This window comes from Lissotriton vulgaris, unplaced genomic scaffold (genome assembly GCF_964263255.1).
Source record: "Lissotriton vulgaris unplaced genomic scaffold, aLisVul1.2 SCAFFOLD_184, whole genome shotgun sequence".
Lineage (NCBI taxonomy): Eukaryota > Metazoa > Chordata > Amphibia > Caudata > Salamandridae > Lissotriton > Lissotriton vulgaris.
In genome coordinates this window covers 2,502,143-2,526,580 of record NW_028248598.1, presented here as the reverse complement: position 1 = coordinate 2,526,580, position 24,438 = coordinate 2,502,143, and the positions used below count along the sequence as shown (strand labels likewise).

The 24,438-nt window shown below is 46.7% G+C and overlaps 1 protein-coding gene across 1 annotated transcript in view; it reads left to right on the top strand.

The window, feature by feature from the left end:
• The window catches only part of LOC147663990 (interleukin-18-like), a 252,951-nt gene that overhangs the window by 152,966 nt on the left and 75,547 nt on the right, over nt 1-24,438 (top strand). The window contains exon 5 of the mRNA XM_086950024.1: nt 9,638-9,774. Coding sequence (XP_086806150.1) covers nt 9,638-9,774 — 137 coding nt within the window. The remainder of the gene's footprint in view (nt 1-9,637; nt 9,775-24,438) is intronic.

Below are 24,438 nucleotides of genomic sequence, written 5' to 3'. Positions count from 1 at the left end.
AGAGCCTCACATTTTGAACCATCTAAACATTGCTGACTGGGATAAAGTATGGTTACGGTTAAACCGGGATGAGGAGCAACACAATAGGGAAAACAGCTCTGTAGGCCCCAGCGCACCACACCATCAAGGCTGACAAATGCACCCTCGAATTTTCAACCGTTCAACTGTACGGAAAGTCCGAAAGAACCTGAACTATCAATCTGTTCACATACCATCCAGAAGCAAATCTCTAAAGGGTGCCGGTAAGGGGACCTGGGTTCAAATAGGATTGCACCAGAAGTCTTTGAGGAGGAACACTCCTACTGGACAAATCAGTTTGAAACACTCTTTAATTTTGTCTTATTTAATGGCAAGGCTCCTGCCTCATGGACTGGCCAGTTATCTCGCCAATTTTTAGAGAGGGAGAAAAAGGAAAGACCCAGAATGACCATCTAGTAGCATAATAGACAACTAAGCAAAATATTTTACATGGACCGTTCTGGAGGAATTGCAGACAAGGGCTGAGGAAAGCAAAATAATTCCACTGAACCGACTGACCTCACCAAACAAACTGGACTATAACTAACATTATGGCCCTTTCCCTGCTGAGTGACTTCACAAAGTCTTAAAAACAACCTGTTTATTTATGCTTTATAGATTACAAATCTGCATTTGACAGGGTAAACCACAGAAAACTATGGCCTAAACTCGCAGCATGGAATATACCTGACGGTCTTCTAAGGGCACTACAAATGCTGCCTTCAAAGACATGGATCAGGATTGAATTGGGGGATGGCTCCTGACTGCCCAGGGTCAACCAACAACAGAAGGATTTTGGGGCCTATTACGATGATGGGCGGAGTTTCCTCTGTCCGGCATCATCTTGGTCATGGGACCAACCGACACCCTGTCAACAGTCCCAACCCACTAATTAGGATGCGACCGAACACTGTTTAGTCTCATTCCTATACTTTACAAGGGAAGCATGTATTCTGGCTGCAAACTGGCCGGATTGCATACTCCCATTGTAAAATAGGAGGTGCTGCTCATCCCTGCACCCAGGTGCCTGCCACAGGGTGCATGGATCTACAGGGGGGCACATATTGCCTCCAACCTGAGGCCATGCACTCAAGGGGGCCCTTCTGGGGGCCCCCAAAGTCGAGTTCTGACATTCTTTCTGTGTCGAAAGGCCAGCACAAAAAGGCTGCTGAATATTCCAATCGAATGGCTTGATGATAAACATGAAAAAGACACAAACCCTGACACTCCTATGAAAAAGACTAAACAGACGCAATTGGGTTCTGGGAGATGAAAAGTTGTAATCAGCACCTACAAGTCCCTGTGGTGTTATTCAATCCCAATGGAAGATTTGCAGCCCAAATTGAAGAAATTAAAAGCCCAGGCAAAGCAATGGCAGTGGGTCTAGGTTCACTGCACAGAAGGATGAAGGGTTCTTCACTTCTTTCCAATCCTGCAAGTGGTGCAAGCTAAAAGTCCTCCCCGCGTTGGCTTATAGGAACGAGGCTCTCAGGGGCCTGCACAGCACTGAGTTGGAAAACACAGCATCCAAAATCTTCAAGTACATTTTTCACCTGCCAGCGTGCGCGTCCCCTGCACAAATTAAATTAGGCTGGAGCTCGGCTTAGTAAAACAAACTTTGGGCCGGCAGACGGCCTTTGTGAACTGCTGCCAAGGCTTTAAACTCGGAAAGGTGGGTTCGCTAGGCCACCACCTCTGGCTGGAAATTCAATGGAGGGGTCGTTAACCCATGAAAGCCATCTTACATCGGTCCCTCACTACCCTCAGTCTCTCATCTGCTCAGGCCCTCCACCTGAGCAGCAGTGAGCTAAAACGAATAATAAAATTAAACACACAAGTCTTTTCTCTTCTCAAAGGGTATCCCCATCAGAATATTGAATGATATCGTACAGTAACCTACAGAGGTACACTTTTTAAAATACAGATTGGGTATACTGCCAGCTTTAAAACATTACCCGCCTTGGAGACGAAAGGAAGTCCCAGGCGTTTGCAGTCTATTCGGTCAAGTCCTAGAGGACATTATTTACGTGTTGTGCCTCCACATAGCCACCTTGGAGGACCCCGGAAACTCTTATGTAACAACTTTAAGGTTGGGGTCCCTCGGCTAAACTGCCGACTTTGGTGCTGGAAACCAGGGTTCGAGCCTCGGGCTCGGGCACATCACTTAATCTCCCCGTGCCTGAATGTGTAAGTAAGTAACCGGTGCTCTGTAAAGCGCTCCAATACCTTCGGGTCGAGTTCGCGCTATATAAATATGAAAAAAATGAGAGGGATAAGATTATGTAGAGAGGCAGCTGTAGCATGTTTGAATTCTACAGATTTTTTTTGTTGGTAAAATGCCTCCGGATAGTGGAGAAAAGGTTACTGACCATAGAACATAATGAAACAGCCAAGGCCTAGCTGAACGGAGTGGGATCCAGCTGCGGGTCCCTTCTTGTATTATTCGGAGGGAATGTACTCAGGAGCACGGTGCATAACACTAAGGCACTTTAATGCATAGGCACGTTTGCATTTCATACTCGGTCTTCCTAAAATGACACGACTTCATGTAAGAGGCGGCTAGAGTATTTTATACAGAAACAAAAAACTCACAAATTGGAAGTAATGCACTTTAAATTAGGCCCATTTTAACAGCATGGCTCGCTTACATTCCCTTGGCATATCGCTTGTTGTTAGCCAAATTGCACTTTTAACATAGTAATCCTGGGACCGATAACTGCAAGTTTTTGCTCCCATCATTAGATACTACACATTGCCCTAGGGGCAAAATCTCACGGCTAACCTGTGGTGAGAGCGTTGACAAATTCTGTATTTTATTATTTTAGAGACCTTAGTTGCACACCCTAAGCAGTCATCTGCACTTCCCCCCCCTTAGTTCTTGCACTTCGGAATCTGGGAGAAGGGCTAGGAAGCCATGTTAGAACAATTGATAGTCTCACCCAATTTTATTCTGTACAGGGAAAAGAGGGTTACGTATTTAGCTGTATTGATTGTAATCTCACATCTGGAGACCTGACTACACTTTTCGCTAATGAATGCCTAAAATAGCCTAAATACTGGCAAATGACATACCATGCAATGTTTTATTATAGTGCATTCCATGTCTTTACTGTATTGAGGGTTATTTGCATTGCAATGGTTTTAATTAACTACGCAAATAAACTTAAACCTGAAACTTCTTGGAACATGGTGAGGTAGAAAAGATCCACCATGAATTTCTGGGAATCAGTGTGAGCCAGTCTATCTCAGCCATGTGGGATTAGGGAGGGTTATACGATTTATCAGCACATTAACGGTGACACCTGTGTCAAGATGTAATGCATGTCTTTCAACAGTACCTATTTTCTATAATGCTGCCATTGGTGAAGCCAGGGCCCAGAGGCTTTTAGAGCCTGATAGACCTTGATTATTTCTGTATTTCACAGTTCAAAAAAGCTTCCAGGGGACCCATTTCCTTCCTTGCACTAGGGCCCATGACATACTGGCTACTGATAATACTTACAAAGGAGTGAGGCCCATGGGAATGTCATATACAGAGTAGCAGAAATCTCTTCTCCAGGTACAAATAGACAATTGGCACACATTCAGATGTACTCTGTAGATGAGAGAGGAGCCAGAATGTGGGATTCAGGGGAGATGTCGCTAATTACAAAAACGCTGATGCCTTTTGCTAGCATATTGGAAAATAAGTAAGCACTGTAGCAGTGTTTCAAAAAGTAAGCAATAACAAATGTACGTAAATATAGAATATGGGAAAAAGCTGAATAATGGACAATTTATTTGTGCTTCTTAAAGTAGGATAAAGCTTTTATGACACATCCTCATTCATTAGCAGACCTGCCAACTCACACAATGCCACCGTGTACCACACGATTTCACTTACCCCTACACGCTCACACTGTAAGAGGGACAACAGCTTGAAACTACTGCAAAATAGTGGCTTATCAGCTGCGTTTGGAGACTCTGAGTAGCCAACGCCAATTGAACAGTGTTAAAACACTGTAGGGCATCAGCGGCAGCAGTCTCGGCAAGCTTTGTTTCTTTTTTTTGTGCTTTGTTTTTGGAGTGAAAGCAATCAAGGGTGGAGGGGGCAGAAGTGCCTCTTATAGAAGAAGTTTTTGGCACGAGGCCCGGCCCCTTTCATGGCCACACCCGGTGGACGGAGCACCGAAACTTTTCAGACACTCATCCCCAGTCACAGATCTGGGTTGAATCCATCATCGTTAGCTCACTTTCCCACCCCAGTTCAGACACAGCTATATGCAAATCAGTCTTGACCCTGGGCCTCATGGAAACAGTCCAGCCCGAACTGCCAAACCATGTCTTCAAGTAAACACTGACGACAGACTGTTGAAAAGGGAGCTTTAACACAAGCAAAAAATGTGACGCCTTCGCTGTCCAATGCCCTGTGACAGCAAATTCCTTCAGCACCAGTTTCAATTTTGCTGCAGTCCCTCTCCGCGTACATCTATGGGCTATGAGAAGGTGAGAATCGACATGCGCTGCGGGTTGCATTTTAGAACCTGAATTCATTATTATGCTGAGTACAGGGACAGGCAACCAGATACTTTTGGCATTGCTTTTGAGACTGAGGCAATGCATTTAAAATATGCTGGAAATTGGAGGAATTGGACCAATGCCCTATAATAGAAATTGTCACTGCTGACTGAGTATTGATGCGAAGAGCAAGCCCTGAGATGAGGATTCCCTAATTAAACTAACAGTTATATTTTTGTTAGTGGGAGTAGCCTTTGGAATGGACAATGATTCTCCCAATAATAGAGGTACTTGATTCCTCTTAAATCCACCAGGGAGAGAAGTTCATGAAATTAACCCTAATCATAGCTGCAATGGTTTCAGATTCTTATGTGTGACATTTTTTGAATTCCTGTGCATTTTTATGAGTAACATTCAACGATTACTAGTGACACTTCCTCACATGCAAAATCAAGCAATGAAGATGAGGGAAACATAAAAATATCAGAAATTACCCCAGTATGAGCAATGAGAAACTCTGAGAAGATCTTAAAACTGCTTCAAAGCACCATAAATGGAAAGGTACTAATCTAGTGCCCTTGTAACCTGATTATACTGTTAAACAAATGTGCAGCCATAATATTAAACACGTTTTTCAGAGGCAGCCAGTGCCTCATCCAAATCTTATACATACAGATTGGTAGTGGTGTTTCCAAAAAGTTGGAAAAGACCGCACATTCACTATTATTGGTAAAAACAAAGAACAGTACTGGACAGTCAATGGAATCTCTCTCAATATCAGAGACGGAGTGCTACATAGACCAATATCCCGCACTACCAGGAGGGAACACAACTTCTCAAGCCAAAGGATTGACAAGTTAACATATAAGCAACAGTGATCAGGAAAGCACAATCCTACAATGTAAATATATTATGGACTAATACAATGTAGAGTCCAGGCAACAGCAAATCCAAGCGATGTTAGTAATTCCAAATAGGATGCAGGACAAATAGATAAGTAAAGTTCATGTTTTATTTCATCTTTTCCTTTATTGATTTCTTAAAAGTGATTATCCAATTGATAAAACGACAGCCGACACGTGTTTCCAAATCTATTCTGACTGGAACCCCTGACTCCTCACTGACAATCTATCAAATAATGCAGAGCATCAGTCTGGACTCCAGGCTGCTCTCTGTCCCACGTGGGACCCGGGCCGAGTCTGTATGAAACAGAATGTGAGAGCCCCCAACACGGATCTCTTTTCAGCTGCCTAATATCATACATTAATTATACTGAGAGTCAACAGCAGACTCACAGACTTGAAAGCCACAGCAGAGGGCACTGGGCATAAGCAAGCCTCAGGATAGTGAGGCTGTGGCACACATAGGTCATAGCCAGGCTGTAATTATTAAAATAAGACTAGTTTATCTCAACCCTAATAAAAATCATTACCAAATTTTCAGTGCTCTGCCTGGTCGATGTGCAGCCACCTGCCCAGCCCCACAGAGGCACCAGGTCATACCAGCTGCAGCCTGTCAAAACGCTACAGGCTCTGCTGAGTTAGTGATATTCAGCGCTGAAAGTAGTTGGACCGGCACCACAGTGGCTCGCCTGGACACAAAACGATTTACTAGTAGCTCTGAAAACTACAGTGAGCAGGCAGACTGCAGTGTGACTGCAGAGTTCAGCTGTAACACAGAAGAGTCAGCTCAGAACATAGATGAATGATGGCCATGGTCATGTGCTAGCTCTTAAAAAAAGCAATTTTTTTTATTAGGTAGCAACTAGGAGATACCTCACTCCAGGCACTGGGAGGCATATCAGCAAGAACCTCGTTAGAATTATTGCAGTTTAGCGGCAGGAAACTGCCGCTAAAACGGCGATAATGGGCTTGCTAATATGCGTTATAGAATTCCAATAGGAGCCCAGGTTAGATGTGCAGAATATCTAACCTGGGCTTCTATTGGAATTCTATAACGCATATTAACAAGCCCATTATCGCTGTTTTAGCTGCAGTTTCCTGCCGCTAAAACAGCGATAATTTTAACGAGGTTCTTGCTAATAACCCCCCTTACTTCTTTACAAGGTGATCAGTAATTCGGTAAAGGCCTGGGGGCTACAACAACTCGGACTCCCACAGCAATATCAGGCAGGATTCTGAAACTCAACTGCACAGTGGACTGGTGTGCTCTGGGCTACTGAGGAACCACTCTGGTGGCCGACAAGGTCCATGCTTCACTCAGCCGCCAGTGGGGTCGGATCCGGTCATGGGATCATTTAGATTACTGCCAAGGTGCGAGCAGAGGTGACCTGCGCTGCCATTGTCAGCAGCCAAAACTTCAATCTCATGAACTGCCACCAGCTTCTGCAGCGGGCGGCTCAACCCGCCTATTAAAATGTGTCTGACAAGCTCATGCCCAGGTTGACACTGTCTCGGTAGTAGCCATTGGGCACTGACTCCCGACGTCAGTGAATATATCATTAATGTAAGTCCTCAAACTGTGGGGTGTACCCCCCTGGGTTGCCATGGACGTGTTCTTGGGGGGCTTAAATGGGTCTGCAAATACATGTACATGAAGATATCCTGGAAGCGCAAAAGGCACATTTCTAGGTTGTCTTTATTTATATGCAGCAGTTAAAGCCCATGAAAAAGTATGAGGATGGTACTACTGAATAGCATGGGAAAGGATGTATAAAACAAATGGAGGAGTATCACCTGACGATGGGCAGAAGGTTTTCCAAGAGGCGGAATAATTATTCCTTTTGTAAGAAACCCCTCACTCACCACCTAGTGGTGACATGCTTCATCATCGGGGTCCACCCTGGTGGCCTAGCGTCACCAGGGTGTGCTTCGACACCTGTAGTACAGTGGAGCAGGTTGTGAATGTGGGTGCAGAAAAATAAATGTTGAAAATTTTCCTGGTTTACCTTGAAAAAGTGAGTTTTATTTAGAAGCAACTGGACAATATTAAAATAAGGGGGGAGATACTGGGAGGGGAGTTACGACCTAAGTATCTCTACACATATAGAGATACTTTGCTCTCCCCCTTGTTTTCCCGGTAGCATGGGAAAGGGTCAGTGAGTCTGAAGGTGAGGTCAAACACATTGCTAAAAAGAAGAACAATATCTGCATTTTATTGTTGTTTTTTTTACCTTCAGCTAACTGCATATAAAAACAAGCACACACTTTTCTACCTTATGAGACCTTAGTTGGCTAATGTCATCACTGCAGATGTCATTGTGTATGACCAGAGAGTCACATAATTAAACCCTGAATTGTACAGTGAGGACTAGTGACTTGTTTATAGAGCTGCGAGGTCCGAGTCTGTGACAGAAAGCAATGTGAATGTCATTATTTAAAATTGTGTTACTCTGCATAAAAAGGCTGCTGCAAAATACTGTTTAAGATAAAACAGTGCCCTAAACAAATATATTTTAGTGATAAGCATTCAGACTATATCTAGTGTGAATATGTTTATAAGTGTCCATTAAAAGAGTGCACATATATTGGCTCTCAAAAAGAATAAATATTTGTCATCATAAAGCCGAGTGACTCCATTAATTAAAAGTTATACTAGCTCTAAATCAGCCTTTATATTTGGTGATTACCAATTGCACACATTTACTTTTCTTTTAGGTAGCAGCCACCTTGGTGAGAAGACATGTTTCTTCTTTAGTTCTCTATTATCTGCTTCACAGCACAGGATCCCCCCTGCGCCCACCCACTGTGGGTGGGCAATGCACTCGAATTATGGCAGTCTTACTGTTTAAAAGACCATGGAGTGCATTTTCATTGCTAGCATTATGCCCCAGGTCACCATTGTTGCTCACTGAGCAGGGACCAAGCAGCAAAGGAAGAGGGGTGCTAAATGCGCTTTTTTGTTTGTTTTTTACACAAAGGGGCAGGAAGCCTGCTTTGGGCATCCGGCCTAGAAGTAATGGTCCTGTATAGTGGGAAGAGTAAATAGCCTGGTTTGCAGAACTGTAAATATCGTTGGTGCTGCAGTTGCATTCGAGGCCCAGGGCTTACTTGCTGTGCCAGTTTTTCTTTGAGCCTTGGAGCATTGTCACAAGGGAGCGAAAAATGGAGCAGAGGCGATGCCTTGATTTGAGCATCAGAGAGATGAGAGGGAGAGGGATGTTGAGAGATGGGAAGGAGAGGAATAATGAGAGATGGGAGAGAGAGGGGTGATATGAGATGGGAGTCCATTTTGTTAACAAACATCAGAGGCGAAGGACTGCAAGAGAGTACCTATCATTAGAGACACAGGTGCAGTGACACTTTGGCCAGGGGCCCACTGCATCACAATTATGAACGTTTTGCAATAAAAAAGTGGGCATGGGGGCTACTTTTCCTTGCTAACATTAGGGCTGAGGACGGCAATAGGGCAAAAAATGGGTGCAGCATTCAGTAGCTCATTTTCTTTCAGAAAGAGACTGGACTAGTTTCCAGATTGAAGTGATGCTCAGACATGGCGGGGAAAGCGCTAAACAGCCTTCATTAGTACAGCAGGTGGAGTGCATTGGGCTCAAGATCCCTGCCGCCTGTGCTCATCCCTCCTCCTACCGAAATCCTTGTCATATAGTTTTGGAGGGGAACACAACTTCAAAATATTTTGCTTATTGGGGCTCAGAGCAAGAACGTTTGAATACATCTGCCATAGAGACTTCTTCTGGCCTGAGTAATGTGCTGAAATGCTTTAAAATGGAAGAAACAGCTTTTAGTGGTGATGACTACCTGAGTTCTGGAGTTGCTAGACCTAGATTGGAGTCAATGTGGTGCCTAGATTACATAGTGTCTCTGAAGGTTTGCGAGCCACGACCGATCACCTCGCTACGACTTTTAATCCCTAATCAATTGGGTATCATCAGCATACTTGAACAATTAAGCCCAAGTTGATTTAAAAGATATTCCACAAAGCGCCTAAATAGGTATATGTTAATTGCAGTCTTGTGTGATGATGACGATAAATTCAGTCCCAAAAAATGTGGTAATAGCATAAAGTGCTACTTACGATGCTTAGAAATGACGTAAACTTTAGTATTTTGGGCTACATAAAATATAAGTTATTATTGTAATCTCTTAAAATAATACATATGGACAGATTTGATGTGATGCACACGGTTTTTATTATTTCGTAGAGTTGGATGTTTTCTATCTCACTAATTATAAGAACACGGATAATCACCCTGGCGTGGCAGTGTCATTTAATGTGAACATTGATCAACAGAGCTACATGTTGTGCAGCATTGAACCAAATGGACAGATTCGTTTTACGGTAAGAATAATGTTTACTTGAAATGTTGTTGCTGTTCATAAGCAAAGGCATTTATTACATTTTTAACATAATCCGATACGTTTTCAGAGTCTCGATCAAGGTCGGACAGGTTTACAGGGCAAACTGGCAGTGCCCAAAGGACTGGTCTTACAGATCCGTTTGTGGGCGCATATTTAGTATGTTTGTGTGCCTTTTTAATTGTGCATTGGCCATATTTTGCTGTTTATTTCCCTAACATTACCACAACCTTTGCCTGCAGCAAGCACAAATGCGAGCAGTCTCTCATACTTTGCAAAACACCTGCATACTAGGGGACTAATTGCAAGCAAATTGCTTCGCCAGGGTGTTACGTTTTTTGAAGCACCGGCAAAGCAGAGTGCAGACCCGCATCTTCTTTAGGGCAGGGGTCCCCAAACCGGTCCTGGAGGGCCGGATCCATGCCAGATTTTTAAAATAACTACATGTATCTCAATGGGGATATCCAAAAAATCTGGCATGGATCCGGCCCTCCAGGACCGGTTTGGAGACCCCTGTTCTAGGCCATACAAAGCCACTTTGTGTGACTTTTCATGGCTTCATAAATATGGAGTAAGGCAAAGCCGCAAAAGTCACTTCGCTGTCATACACTTGTCAAAGAAGAGTTCTGTGGGCATTGCGATGAGTGTTCCCACGCGACTCCCATGGATTTTGACTCATTCCCAGATTTTCAAGGACTTGTAAACCTGGGAAGCCTGCACCTTCCCAGGGGAGGGGCAATGAGGAGAAATAACTTTATTTCTCCTCAGTTTTATCCTCTTTCTTTGTGTGCTGCATTATGCAGCACACATAGAAGGAGGAAAACACCTCCATTGATTGTTTTTATGTAGAAAGGAGTTAATTCCTTCACAAAATCATCATCCCTGCAACTCACCCACCTTTGCACAATGGTGCAAGGGTGCTAGCGTCGGCACAAGGCAGCCAAAATAGCACCAGCGCAGTGGGAAAGGGCAGTAATGATCCATATATCATAAATACTGCGCATTCCTGCTTTTTCCTTTTGACGCAGGGCAGCATACCAAGGTGACTTACTTCACTGCCCTGCGTCAACAACTTGTAAATGAGGCCCTGTGTCTCTACAAGTAGACAGCTTCCCCGATTTTCAGAATGTGGGCAACTTTATTAGGTCTTGTCTAAAAAAGTGCATGCACCTTGTCTTGCGAGTGGGATTTGAGGCCGCCTATTGCAACCATTGGTTTGGCTTCATTGTCACGCACATTTCTTTAAGTGCTACTTTTTAGGTGGGGTATTAAGAAAGCTCTAGCTGTGCTGCCAGCCTCATGTTTTCTAAAAAAAAACATACAAAAATGTATACATATATTGGGGCTTCCAGCCAAAACTCTTTAATTATTAGTCTATTGACATGTCACTCAAATTATGCTCCCTCCTACCCCAACAGAGGGTGTAGATCAACAGACCAGCTCACTCCAACCATTGGATTCTTTCACTTTGAGTGACTACATTTTGTCCTTGCACATGTACATATACACCTAAAAACTTTTTCACCAAGAATAGAACTTGTTAAACACTTGCACTTTCCAATGATTGATAATCCCTATGTATAATATGATTTCATCAACAAGTTCTTAAATGCTTAGGAAGCTTATTGTAAATTATGATGTTGATTTCTTACTATAAATGAGCCTTGGCATATTTATTAATCCTACAGAAAATGAGCACAAGTCATTAGGTAGAGTAGCTAGAGAATATATGTAGGTGTCTAGGTTGAAGCCATACTCTCTCAGGTGTGTGATTAGCATTTCAACCACTTTTATCTGACTTGAAGGAGACCTCTTGTAATGACTTGTGGAACTGAAGCTTTTTAAAATACCCTTTGGGTCTTCAAGCATCATCATCACTGTTATCGTCAGTTTAATTGATTACCCCATTGTCACAAAGTAGGCTGTGGATCCTCTTCCAGCAGGCCAGGGTCAATATCTCCCTCTCCTCTACTACCAGATAGTTTCTGGAAAACAGAAGAACATCTTTAAAATAACAAAGGAGTCTCCAGCAGTACAGGAGGGTTTTCAAGTGTGTGCATCCCTGGATACAAACCATTCATTACTGAGTCTGTAGTGTTGCATGTCATGGATATCACTGTCCTAAACTCCTTCCTTAGGGCTCTCAGAAGGTCCTGGGCATAAGCACACTCACAGAAGAGATTGTAGGATGTCTCGTCTGTGGTGCAGGCAGGAATTGGTCCCCTTGCATGCATGAAGGCTCTCCCTGGTAGACCTCCTCGGATGGCCATCCAGGTGATGGTCTTGTGCTGGTCAGTCAGGCACTTGGAGGCGACATTCTCACATTCCTGTAGGAGGTGGTTCCAATCTATTTGCTGATATCCCTCACATACATATGGCTTTGGATGATCTTCAGAGTCCACTGGTCTGGGGCTGCAGCCTCAAGACCAAATTCTCAGAACTTTTCCACTTCCTTGTAGAACCACAGGGTATCCCATTTGTACGGGAGTACACTAACCCACTCTGCCCCTCTGAGGTGCCTCTTTGTTGGTGGCAGGAAAAGGGTGCCGTAAAAAATGGCGTGGCTTTTGTCTTTGGTCCTCAGAGTGCCCTTCATGCAGTGGTACATGAAAAATCCTCTCAAGATGGTGGTGATGTCGGGCACTCCTTTTCTTCACTTGTTGTGGGTCTTGAACATCACCTGCCTCTTCATTCTGTCCTCTTGGAATACCAGATGAAGTAGAAGATCATTTTCGTATATGCCTTGGCCGTTCGAGGCTGCACTGGCCACACTTGAGTGATGTACTGGAGCATTATGCACACATTACACTCACTTAAAAATAAACGGTCAAAGTAAGTTATCCAAACACACTTTACTTTCCAGTTAATAAAACCTCCTATAGTTATTAGGGTTGTTAGGAATTTGTTTCTGGTTGGCAGAGGTATGCACCCTGTCCAAGCAGGAACCACCACTCCAGTTAGGGAAGCTAGATACTAACCAAAAGATAACCAGTGCTCACCCTCTAGTAGCTTGGCACAGAGCAGTCAGGCATATCTAAAGAGGCAATGTGTAAAGAATTTGTGCAACACACTCCCACAGTAACACAATGAACACACCACAAAAATACTCCACACAGGGTTTGAAACATAGATACTATGTTTATGAGTAAAATGAGACCAAAACAACATAAATCCAATAAGTAGAACCATAATTATGAATTTTTAAAGATTAAATCAAAATGTAGTGCATAGAGTCATTAAGCGCCAACCGGGGCCATCTGGTCTCGCTAGACCGGGGCAAATCTGAAGTTCAGTCTCACTTAATAGAGGGCAGTCCGGCTACAGGACTCACACAGGTCCTGCTGAAAAAGTACCCTGGATGGAGAGTTGATGTCGAAGACCAGATGCGAGGAGCAAAGAAGGCGATGCGTCGTCATCGATCCTGTGTATGTAGGCAATGCATACGTTTCAATCCGCGCAGTCAGTTAAACCTCATTGATGAACCCCTCTGCAAAACAGGCAATAGGTCACCGTCGAGCTGCACAGTCTGTCATCATTAAGCCACGCAGTCTGTTGAAGCGAAGTTATTTGGCCGCAGCTGCTTTGGCATCGAAGGGCAATGCGTCAGTTCAGATTGCTGCAAAGTCGTCAATCTGTGAGTCTTCTGGGTTAGCACAGAAACAAGGACTTCCAAGGGCCCAGGACTGGATTGGCACCACTTTGTAAAGCAGCACTCACAGAGTCCAGATGCTGTTACAGGGTTGGAGGAAGTCTCTGCTTGCCCTGAGACTTCAGAACAGGCGGCAAGCCAGCAAGCCCTTGGAGTCACTCTGGGTTCGAGTGAGATGGGTCCAGTTCTTTTCATCAGCAGGGTAGAGGGTACAAGCAGCTGGCAATAGGCAGCACAGCAGAGCAAAAAAGTAGTTCTTCCAGAGCAGCCGTCCAGCTGAGTTGCAGTCCTTATAGCAGCACAACAGTCCTTCTTCCTAAGAGGGTTCTTCACAGGTTGAGCAGTGTACTGTCTTGGTAGGGTTAAAGATCCAGTAGTTACACCCAGTTGTGCTTTCGAAGTGGGGTGACTTCAAAGAAGGGTCTTTTAAATGCACACAGGTCCTTTCTTCCAATCTCTGGCTCCAGATTATCAGTGGGGTGACTTCAAAGAAGGGTCATTGAAATACACACAGGTTCTTTCTTCCCATCTCTGGCTCCAGATTATCATTAAGGGGTAATCAGACCTTTGTGTGGGAAACAGGACACTACCTTTTCAGGCTTATCAGCTCACCCCTCCCTTCCTGCTCAGGAAGAGCCATCAGAATGCAGTTGAGTATGCAGACATACCCAGCCTTCCTGCATTTGTGGGTGTCTAGAGGAAATGCATAAAGTGTAGCTCTCACCCACCCCAGAAATGTATTAGAGACAGGCTGCAGGTACACAGAGCAGTGGGAATAGAGAAATGCCCTACTTCTGAAGTGGCATTTCTAAAATAGTAATGTTAAATCCAACTTTACCAGTAGAATTGATTTATCAACACCATTCCAAAGATGTACACTTTCTAATCAATCAGGAATTATAGCTTAAAAGTGTATTAAGAAATTCCCAATGATAACCTATGAGAAAAGTAGGGTGCACAGCTGTGAAAAACAAATTTGGGTGTTTGTCACTTCCAGGACATGCAAACTTAACAGTTCATGTCCTACCTGTCACTTACACAGCATGGGCTACCTAGGGCCTACCTTTGGGGTGACTTGTGAGTAATAAAAGGGGGGTTTAAGGCTTGGTAAGTAGCTTTAAACACCAAGTTGAAGTTGCAGTATACTTTACACACATACCCTGCAACAGCAGGCCTAACACAGGTTTGAAACGCTACTTATGTGGGTGCCACAATCAGTGCTGCAGGCCCACTAATAGCATTTAGGTTACAGGCCCTGGGTATATTGTATACCACTTTCCAAGGGACTTACAAGTAAACTGAAATATGCCAATTGTGTATATACCAATGTTACAATGTTTAGTGGAGAAGTACATGCACTTTAGCACTGGCCAGCAGTAGTAAAGTGCTCAGAGTCCTAAGGTTAACAAACAAAATCTGTAAAAAGAGGAGGCAAGCAGGCAAAAAGTATGGGGTAAGACCACACGAAGAATGACAGGTCTAACCAGGGTATAATCATTTACTGTGATATAATTCAAAAAATGTTTTAAATTCTGTAATTATGATTCGTTGTTATGCAACAACGTTGGCAAATAACTAAACCTAGGGAAAACAAGCACAAATTCTTAAAATAGCAAATTTATATATCAAAGCCTCACCCCTCAGCTTGGTGTAAGTCTTTTGAAGCAGTTACATCTGAGTTGAGAGGGTCTCTATTATTGACAAGTGTAACTGCAGCATCATGTAAGAATATCAATGCTTCATTTTTTAAAGATTTATTTTGGTGTCCTGGTGCTCACCTGGGACACCCAGATGCTATTTTTTATAAGGGGAGGGGGCGGCCGAGCCACAATCCTGAGCACTCCATGGTCAGGGGCCATATTCTTTTTATCAAGGGCTGGGGGCCCATGTCCCTTTGCCCCAAGCCACCATAGGCACTGCTAACCCAAACCCAAGGAACTTTTTAATTAAGAGGAGGGGACATGGCGCCCCTCTCCCTGTGCCACTAATGGCCCAGGGGATCCCATCCGGGGACCTTTTCTTAACTAAGAAGAGGGGGTGCACTGCCTCTCCACCCAAGCCTTTATGGCACAGGGAAACTCATTCCTGGGACCTCAGCTTTGTGCCTGTGTGTCATTAAATACTACATTGGGGGTTGTCTGGGGAGCTTCTGGGCAAGCCAGCTCCCTAGCCAACACCATACTAGGAGCTGGTGGGAGCCAATATCTTTCCTTTACTCTCACTTGGGTGAGTGCAGTGGCATTTTTTTACTGCTCCTGCTGGGCAGGAGCAAAGTGAAGTTCCTTCCGGGGAGAGTGTAGATAGAGCACGCAGTCACTCTCCCAGGAAGGGAACCACAGTGTTCCTGGGGCGGGATTCCTGAGACACTGTGTAGTATCATGCCCCGGGTAGGGGGTTGCCAGGTGGATACCAACACAGGGAGAAAGATTCCGGGTGATGGAATCCCCAGGGCTCAACTGAGGCTCAGGGGGGGCTTTGAGCCCCTCCCCTTTCTTTACAAGTTAGCCCCAGGAGATAGGTTTTCTGGGGCCTACTAGTGGCTTATATCTTTTATTAAAGTTATTCTGAGACTAAGTACCCAAGTCCTGTAATGGCAGACTTCAACATTGACTCTCATGATGCGGCCAGCCAATTGTAGCACTTACTCCCGCTATAGCCTTACTTTGAAAAAAAGCCCTCTAGGGCAATCAGAAAACTCAAAAAAATTTTATCGGATTTAAGGGACTCTCGTGAGAGTCCCTTGCAACCAAATGTCCAGATATACAAATAATGTGTATTCCTAATTTCTCAAAAACAGATTTACATTAAATCACAATAAGGTCTAGCTTCCTGCCAAATTTGGTGTAATTCCGTTGAGTTGTTTTTGCTGTACCACGTCCTAAAAAGATCTATGGAAAATACATGGGGATTTTGCCTTTTGGGACATTTTATTGGCTTCTACTTGACACATCACCCCAAATATTTCCATGGAGAATGTTTTTGGAAAGTTATTTCTATTACCTACTGTCGATAGCTAGTAGGTGGTTATAGTTAGGATCAAAGTTTCCTTAGAAAAAACGTTTTTTGTTTTGCCAATAACTTTGATGGCGGTTGACACATTTTCATGAATATTATTTTTAAAAGTCTCTTTTTCGTTTCAGCTACTGTGTTGAAAGTTACGGGGGAACCCATAAGGCAGGCCGAGAAAAAAGAAAGATCCAAAAACACGTTTTTCCCATGTTATGCCCATGGGGATTTTTTTTTTTTTGTTAAAGATATTTTTATTGAGAAGACAGAAAGATAGAAATACCAGAGGAGAGAAGGGATGGAATCACATGTAGTGCAAAAACAAGAAGCGCCCTCGCAGGGGCCAATTCAATAAGGCCAAGCAGCAATAATAGTAATGAAGGGTCGTACAATGTCGTCGCTCAAAGCAGAAAAAAAGAGTTCAAAAATCCGCCCGGGACAACATCAAACCCCCCGAGAAGTCTGGGAGGGGCAAGCACCCTCACAGGCACCGGGCAAAGCTGTCCAAGTCAGAGGCTTATTCGACCAAGTCCATTTGCGCCTCCAAGCGTCCCGGCCATGAGGAAAACAAAGCGGCAAGGCCGAACATGAAAAAACAAAAGTCCCCATCCCCTCTAGGAAAGAAAAATGAACCAAACCCCCCTCCCAGAGGCTCCAACCTCCCCACTACGTCCCTCCCCCCGGTGGTGGCAGCCTAACAACAGACGTTCACACTAGCAGACTTCACACCTGGAACAGATGTAGGGCGCGTATGGTGGGTGGGCAAACCGCTGACGGCAACCCTCGAGAGAGAAAGCGGACCAGTGGGCCCCATCTGAAAGTAAAGTTCTTAAAGTTATTCCTGAAAATGTCCGCCATACGCTCCACACTCAGCAACTTCCACAACCTAGCGAACCAAAGGGAAAGAGCAGGGGCCTCCCTCTTCTTCCATGCAGCAGCCAGGGTCAGCTTGGCCGCACCCAGGCAGAGCCACAGGATGTCTTTGTCAGCCCTGGTCTGGTGCTCCAAAAGCGAGTCCCGAAGGCCCAGGAGCACAAAGTCAATGGAATCTGGAACCGGGTAGCCCAGGATCTCCCTAATATGAGACAGTATCTCCTCCCAATAGGGGCGTATGATGAGGCAATCCCACCAGATATGGCGAAAGTCCCCAAGAAGACCACAGCCCCGCCAACATCTATCAGATGCAGAAGGAAAAATCTTTTTCAACCGAGTCGGATACAGATACCAATCCAGCATGGTCTTCATATGGGCCTCCCGAAGATCGATAGAGTGATTAAAGCTGTGCAGATCACGCCAGAGATGAGACCACTCCTCGTCGGAGATATCCCGCCCCAGGTGTTCCTCCCACAAACCCATGTATCTAGGGCGAGGTGAGATAGCAGTGGTCAACAGTAAATCATAGAGGAATGAAATCATCCCTTTCATAGATGATGTGCAAGTGATATAAGATTCGAAATCCGTGGGAGGCCGCGTCGCGGCATCCCGTACCTCAGGCGACAATGCCCAATGTAGCAGCTGGGCGTGCCGGTAGCGCTCAGTAGGTGGCACCCCATAGTCACGCATGCAATTTTGGAAGGAGAGCGGCTCATAACCATGGAACAAATGTGTAAGTGCGTGGCAGCCCCCCGCCCTCCATCCATCAAAGGGTCCCTCAACAAGAGCCGGCAGAAACGCTGGGTTAAAGTGAATAGGCGTGAAGGGGGAGGGGAAGGAGGTCCATCTTTCGTCACTAGAGACCGAATCCCAGACCTTCAGAGTAGTACTTGTAGGGGTGCTAATGTAGGCGTTGCGTGGCCGATCCCCCTTCGCCTTCCAAACCAGGTCCCATATGGAACGACCCGCCACACTCCTGTCCATATGTAGCCAGTGCTTTTCCGACTCCATTTGGGTCCATTCCGCCAGCACCCGGAGTTGTGCCGCTTTGTAGTAAAGAAGCATGTCTGGAAGGCCAGCCCCGCCCTTCCTCAATGGCCGGCGAAGCGTAAGAAAGGAGAGTCTAGCTCGACCTCCTTGCCAGATGTAGCGCAGAATCATAGATTTAAGACACCGAAAAAAAAAACCTTCCAAAGTAATAGGGAGGGCTTGGAACAGATAAAGGAGCTTGGGGAGCATTGTCATCTTGATGGCATGCACGTGTCCCAACCAGGAGATAAACATGGGCTTCCAGCAATTAAGCTCAGCCGGTATCTGGGTCAGCAGAGGAGGGAAGTTAGCCGCATACAGGGTGGTGACAGATGAGGTCAGCCGGACCCCGAGATATTGTATGGAGGAGTTAGACCAGGACAAGGGCGTGAGCGGTCGGATGCGCACTACCTCAGAGGGTGGCAGCGTGAGATTGAGAATGTAGGATTTGCCAGGATTTACCCGAAATCCCGCCACCATTTCGAACTGGGAAAGCACGTCCTGCACACGCGGGAGGGAAGTCCCGGGGTCAGCTAGCGACAATAGGACATCGTCAGCAAAAAGAGATATTTTGTGCTGTTCCCCCGAAAAGGGGAGACCCACAATATCCGGGTCTTCCCGTACCCGAATGGCAAGAGGCTCGATGCTGAGCGCGAAAAGTAAGGGAGATAGGGGGCAGCCCTGCCTCGTACCCCGGGAGTGAGCAAAAAAGGGTGAGACGTGACCATTCACCATAACCCTCGAGCGCGGGCCATGATAATTGGCCCGAAGCATATCTATAAACTTGGGAGAAAAACCAAAGGCCTGTAAGGTACTAAAGAGGAAGTCCCAGTCCACCCGATCAAACGCCTTTTCAGCATTAAGGCCTACCAGAACAGCTGGAATCTTAAAGCGATTAGCTTTCTCGATCAGATGAATCAGCCGTCTAGTGTTGTCATGGGTCTGGCGACCCTTTATGAAGCCCGATTGATCGGGATGGATGAGGGCAGGCATGAGGTCCTGGAGCCGGGTAGCCAGGATAGAGGAATACAATTTCGCATCAACGTTTAACAGGGCTATGGGCCGGTACGATTCGCATTTAGAGGGGTCCTTCCCCGCTTTGGGAATGATCGAGATCATAGCTTCCGCCATAGTGCCCGTAGTGTGGTCCGCCTCCCTCATGCTGTTGAAAAGAGTCACCAAGTGGTCCCCCAACTCAGACGCGAACGTCTGATAGAAGGAAGCCGTGTAGCCGTCCGGGCCCGGAGCCTTCTGCGGTTTAAGGGACCGAATGGCGGTCAACACCTCCTCCCTAGTAAAGGGGGCCTCCAAAAGTTCGTTCCATTCCTTGGAAACCTGCGGAAGCGACAGGGCTTCTAAGTATTCGCGCTGAGCGGCCGGCAGCAGGCGGTCTGCCGAGTATAAGGCGGCATAGAAGTCACGAAAAGCTCTGCCTTAACCACATCTCTATGTTCCACGACGCCGGAGGGGGTCCGAATGCCACCCACATATTCCCTCTCACGTTTATCACGGAGCTGCCGTGCCAGATGTTTCCCCACTTTGTTGCCCTGAGCATAAGAAAGGCGCCGCAGGCGCAAGAGGGTATATTCAGCCCGATTATTATAGTGCGCCCTAAGCTTCCCCCGCACCGCAGCAAGAGGGCGAAGGGTCTTTCTAGAAGGATTCTGCTTATGCGCAGTTTCCAGTGTCGCCAGTTCCGCCTCCAGCGCCTCCCTCTCCTCGCGCCTAAGTTTGTTCAGGGCGGAGTTTAATGCAATGCACGTGCCCCGCGTCGTCGCCTTGAAGGCGTCCCATTGGGTGAAGACCGAGGTGTCACCAGCCTTGTTAAGCTCAAAAAACTCACCAATGGCTGCCCTAAGCTTTTTGCATGATTCCTCATCCCGCGTAAGGGATGCAGGGAAATACCATTTGCGATGAAGGGACGACTCTGGGGCCCAGATCAAGCATGTCGCCAGAAGGCTATGATCAGAGACCGAGAGTGGAAATATTTTGCTATCCCGCAAGTCGCCCTGTAGAGATTGATGTAAAAAATGTGATCAAGACGGGAATATGTGTGGTGGACATGGGAATAGAACGTGTAGTTGCTAGTGCGGGGGTGGAGGGAACGCCAGCTATCAATAAGGCCCAGACTCAACAAAATATCGCGCAGTTCCGGGGAAAAGAGACCCGCCTCCGTCCTCTGCTGATGTGAACAATCAAGACCTTTGTCCCAAACCAAATTGAAATCCCCCATCACTATCATCGCTCCCTCCCCGAAATCCCCCACCACCCTCAAGAAAGCCTCAAGGAACCCATGTTGGCCAACGTTTGGCGCATATACAACCACCCACGTGCAAAGCTTATTCATGAGCATCCCCTTCACCATCAGCCACCGCCCCTCCTTGTCCCCCCGCACCCCCAGAGGTTGAAACTGAAGTGTAGAGCGGAACAAAAGCGCCACCCCTCGGTGCTTAGTAGCGGCCGAGGATTTGTAAATCAGGGGATATTGCCTGTGCTTAAGTCTAGATTCATCTTTACGGGCCAAATGAGTCTCCTGCAGGCCCACCACATCCAACTGATGATCAAGGATATACTTCCATACTTTCTGGCGCTTTTGAGGAGAATTAAGGCCTTTAACATTCCAGGAGCCTATTGTAACAGGCGACATTGAGTCCAACACCCCCCCCCCCCTTCGCTCCAATCAATGCAGTCCATATCGCCAGAACCAAACCAGACACACCACAGCCATACCAAGTCCCCAGCCACCCCCACCAGGTCCCTTCCCAAGCCACCCTACCAAAACCCACAGGAGCCTCAAAAACAAAACACAAAAAGGAAAAAGTCAGAACTAGACAGAGAACAATGAAAGTCGGACATGACCATAAGGGTCGGGGGTAGAAGACCCTGGTAATGCCCCCCTCGAGTTCAGGGTCGGGGTAACCCTCCAGTGGAGAACTGTCCCACAGAATACCTGAGATGGTAGAGCCCCCCTGGCTCCCACGGGCCGCTTTCGAGGGAGCCTAGGCCGCCGAGGAGCTGTCCACTCGGCTCGACTCAGTCACCAGGGCCAGTGATGCCAAAACATCTCCCATTTCACTCTGGCTCGCGGATGGAGACGGACCCTCTGCTACGCCATGTCGGCCCACTCTCTGCCATGCTGGGGAACGGGAACAGCGACGTCGTCCTGGGGAGGCGCTGGCGGCCGCCGACGCGGCTGTTTCCTCCATTCCGAGCAGTTCCCTGGCGGCTGCTAGGGATCGCACCTGCACCAGTCTATTTTGCAACCTGAAAATAAGCCGAAAGGGGTGACCCTAGGAGTAGGATACCCCGTGCTCCCTCAGGAAGGCCGTGATCGGGCAGAAGTCCCGTCGTTTTTGCAAGGTGGAAGCCGCTAGATCTTGAAAAAGCTGAGGGCTGTGCCCACGAAAAAGCAAGTTGTTGGTGTCCCTCGCCTTCCGTAAGATTGTCTCCTTCAATTGGAAATCGTGGACACATACCAAGATGTCGGGAGGCGGCGAGCGCGCGCCACGTGGCAGGCCTACCCGATGTACTCTGTCCATCTTGACCTCTGTGCGATCGTCCTCCGCCAGAATTTGCGAAAAGAGAGCCTCCACGTACTCCCGTAGGTTCCCACCGTCTTCGTCCCAGGGCACCGCTCGTATGCGAATGTTATTACGGCGGGACCGGTTTTCCAAGTCCTCACAGTGGGTCTGGAGATCCAGATTCTGCTTGCGGAGCTGGAGCAAATCCTGCTGTAGCTGATGGACATCCCCACTGAGGCCCAAGTCGAGGTCCTCTAGGGTCGCTACACGTTCGTCAATGCCGTCCACATCACGACGGACCTCCTGGAGGTCGGAAGCTAGTTGTGCTTTTAGTTCCGTAATATCGTCCTTGATGGAGGAGAAAAGCTCTATCAGGAAGGCCTTCGTGACCGGGCCATCAGTGTCATCCTTGGCCGGCGATTTGCTAGGGCCGGGGGGCGATCCAGATGCCCCCTTACCCGGACCATCCTTCCCCGGTTTATTCAGGCGATTCCTTGTCGACATGGTGCGACACCTCAGCTCAGAGCCAAGCTCTTCACGACCACCCAAAGTGACCCGGAAAGCCAGCTATGGTCCTCCACCTACAGCTAATTTCGCTCCGTGGACACCGGGGGATCAATACGATCAGAGGGCAGCACTCGCCCCTTCGCTCCCAGATCGTTGGGCCGTCCGATGGGTCGCCCCCAGGGCACAGATGGTGAGAGGCAAGATGGCACCACCTCTTCTTCCGTTGGCCTTCTGCGCCGTCCAGCAGCCTCCAGACAGGCCGGCGCCTCTTCGTCACCTCCGATCGGCGATAACAGCCAGATAGAGCGCCGGGGTCACTGGCAGGCTTGCTACAATTCCAGTGAGGGGGACCCGCAAAGCAAGTGCTTCAATCGTTAACTTGCTAGAGTTCAGGGTCCCCTCGAGTGAAGAGCCGATGCCGCCCAGGCGAAGCTCCGTAGGCCGCTCCGGTACTCGTGCATCACCAATCTAACACCTCGGCTAAGTCCGCCGTCCCAGGTCGTAGCTCGACGGGAAAAGGAGCAAACCAATTCAGGACACCTCAGCGACCCTAGGAGAGTCAAAGCCGGGGCTGAAATCGCCCCAGTGCAGCTAAACAAAGCTATGAAAGGCTCGGGGTGCCGGAGGAGCTCGCAGGCACGTGTTACTCCGTCACCATCTTGGCCACGCCCCCCCGATTTGTTTTTTTTAACATGACTACAGCCCAAACCGCTGAACAAAATAACACCAAATTTGACATAAAGCTAGATGTTGATTTAGTAAGCAGGCTTTGTGATTTGGCGTAAATTCATTCAGTAGTTTCAGAGATATTCAAGTAAAAAAAAATATAGATATCTGTACACCTGAAATCCTACTGAAATTGGATTGGCTGCCGACACTTTAACTGGGAAGTGTTGGCAACCATCTTGGGACTCTGCTTGAAGCCGAGTCCCACAAAAAAAATAGGGGGAGGGTAGGAATAGCCTGACCCCACAGATATGATGGAGGGTTCTGACAGTGACCCCACCATGTATTAAAAAGAGATTTTTAAAAATTTTGCAGCGCATTCTCGGTTGGAGCCGTGGATATGCGACAAAATAAAATAAGAACAGCGCTTATTTTAAAGGAAGCCCTCGGGTGGTCCAAACCCCAGGGGCATATGAAAAATAAAGGAGGGGTGCATGGAGACCCCTCCTAGGGTTTAATCAAACCCCATGGACCAACTCTTTCCCTGGGCTTTTGATTTCAATTATGCGGGAGTGCCCGCAAGGCACCCCCTGCGCCCCGATGACCACCACATCCCTGGGGCTTTAACTCTAATTAATGTGGGGGGTGTGCATGGCCCCCTTAAAGGCAAGGACTGCCACCTCCCTGCGGCTTTTGACAAATTGAAGGTGGGGGGCTATGCAGCCTTCCCGCAGCCCTGGGGACCACCACCACCCTGGGGCAAATTTAAAGAAAGGAGGTGGGCTATGCTGTACCCATCCTGGCATCAAAGATGGTTCTGGGGACCACCACCTCTCAGGGATGACTCCTGCTATGTCCCGGGGACATTGCTGTTTGCTATGGCTTGGCAGGAGCTTTACTGCTTCCTCCAATCGATAGCAAATGATGCTCAACCAGGGCACCCACAACAGAGGTGGGTCCGGGCTCCAGGGGATGGGGTCAGTGATCTCATTTGAGATGTCAACAGTGATGTCACTGACCATGTCATGAGTGATGTAATATGTAATATGTAAGGTCATAAGGTCATACACTGAAAAAACACCTTCGCAACCACAAACTAAATGCCATTCAAAGAAAGGAAAAGGTGACTCACAGACTCATTTTTATTTTTTCCTGAAGAGGCAATAAAATGTAACATTGTTATACAAGGCAGCATCAAGAAAGCCTGGGCTAACATTATTCTGCTTGAGTTTTGTTGTTGAAGGATGTCACTAAAATATTATTTCTTCTTCCTTTAGCTTTTTTCAGTTTTGTGGTCTTTGGTCTAAAGAAGCAGGGTTTAGAAACATGTATTAAGTCTTATTTAATTATTTTGTAAACTGAAGAAAATCAGGAAATATCATAATCATAGTTGATA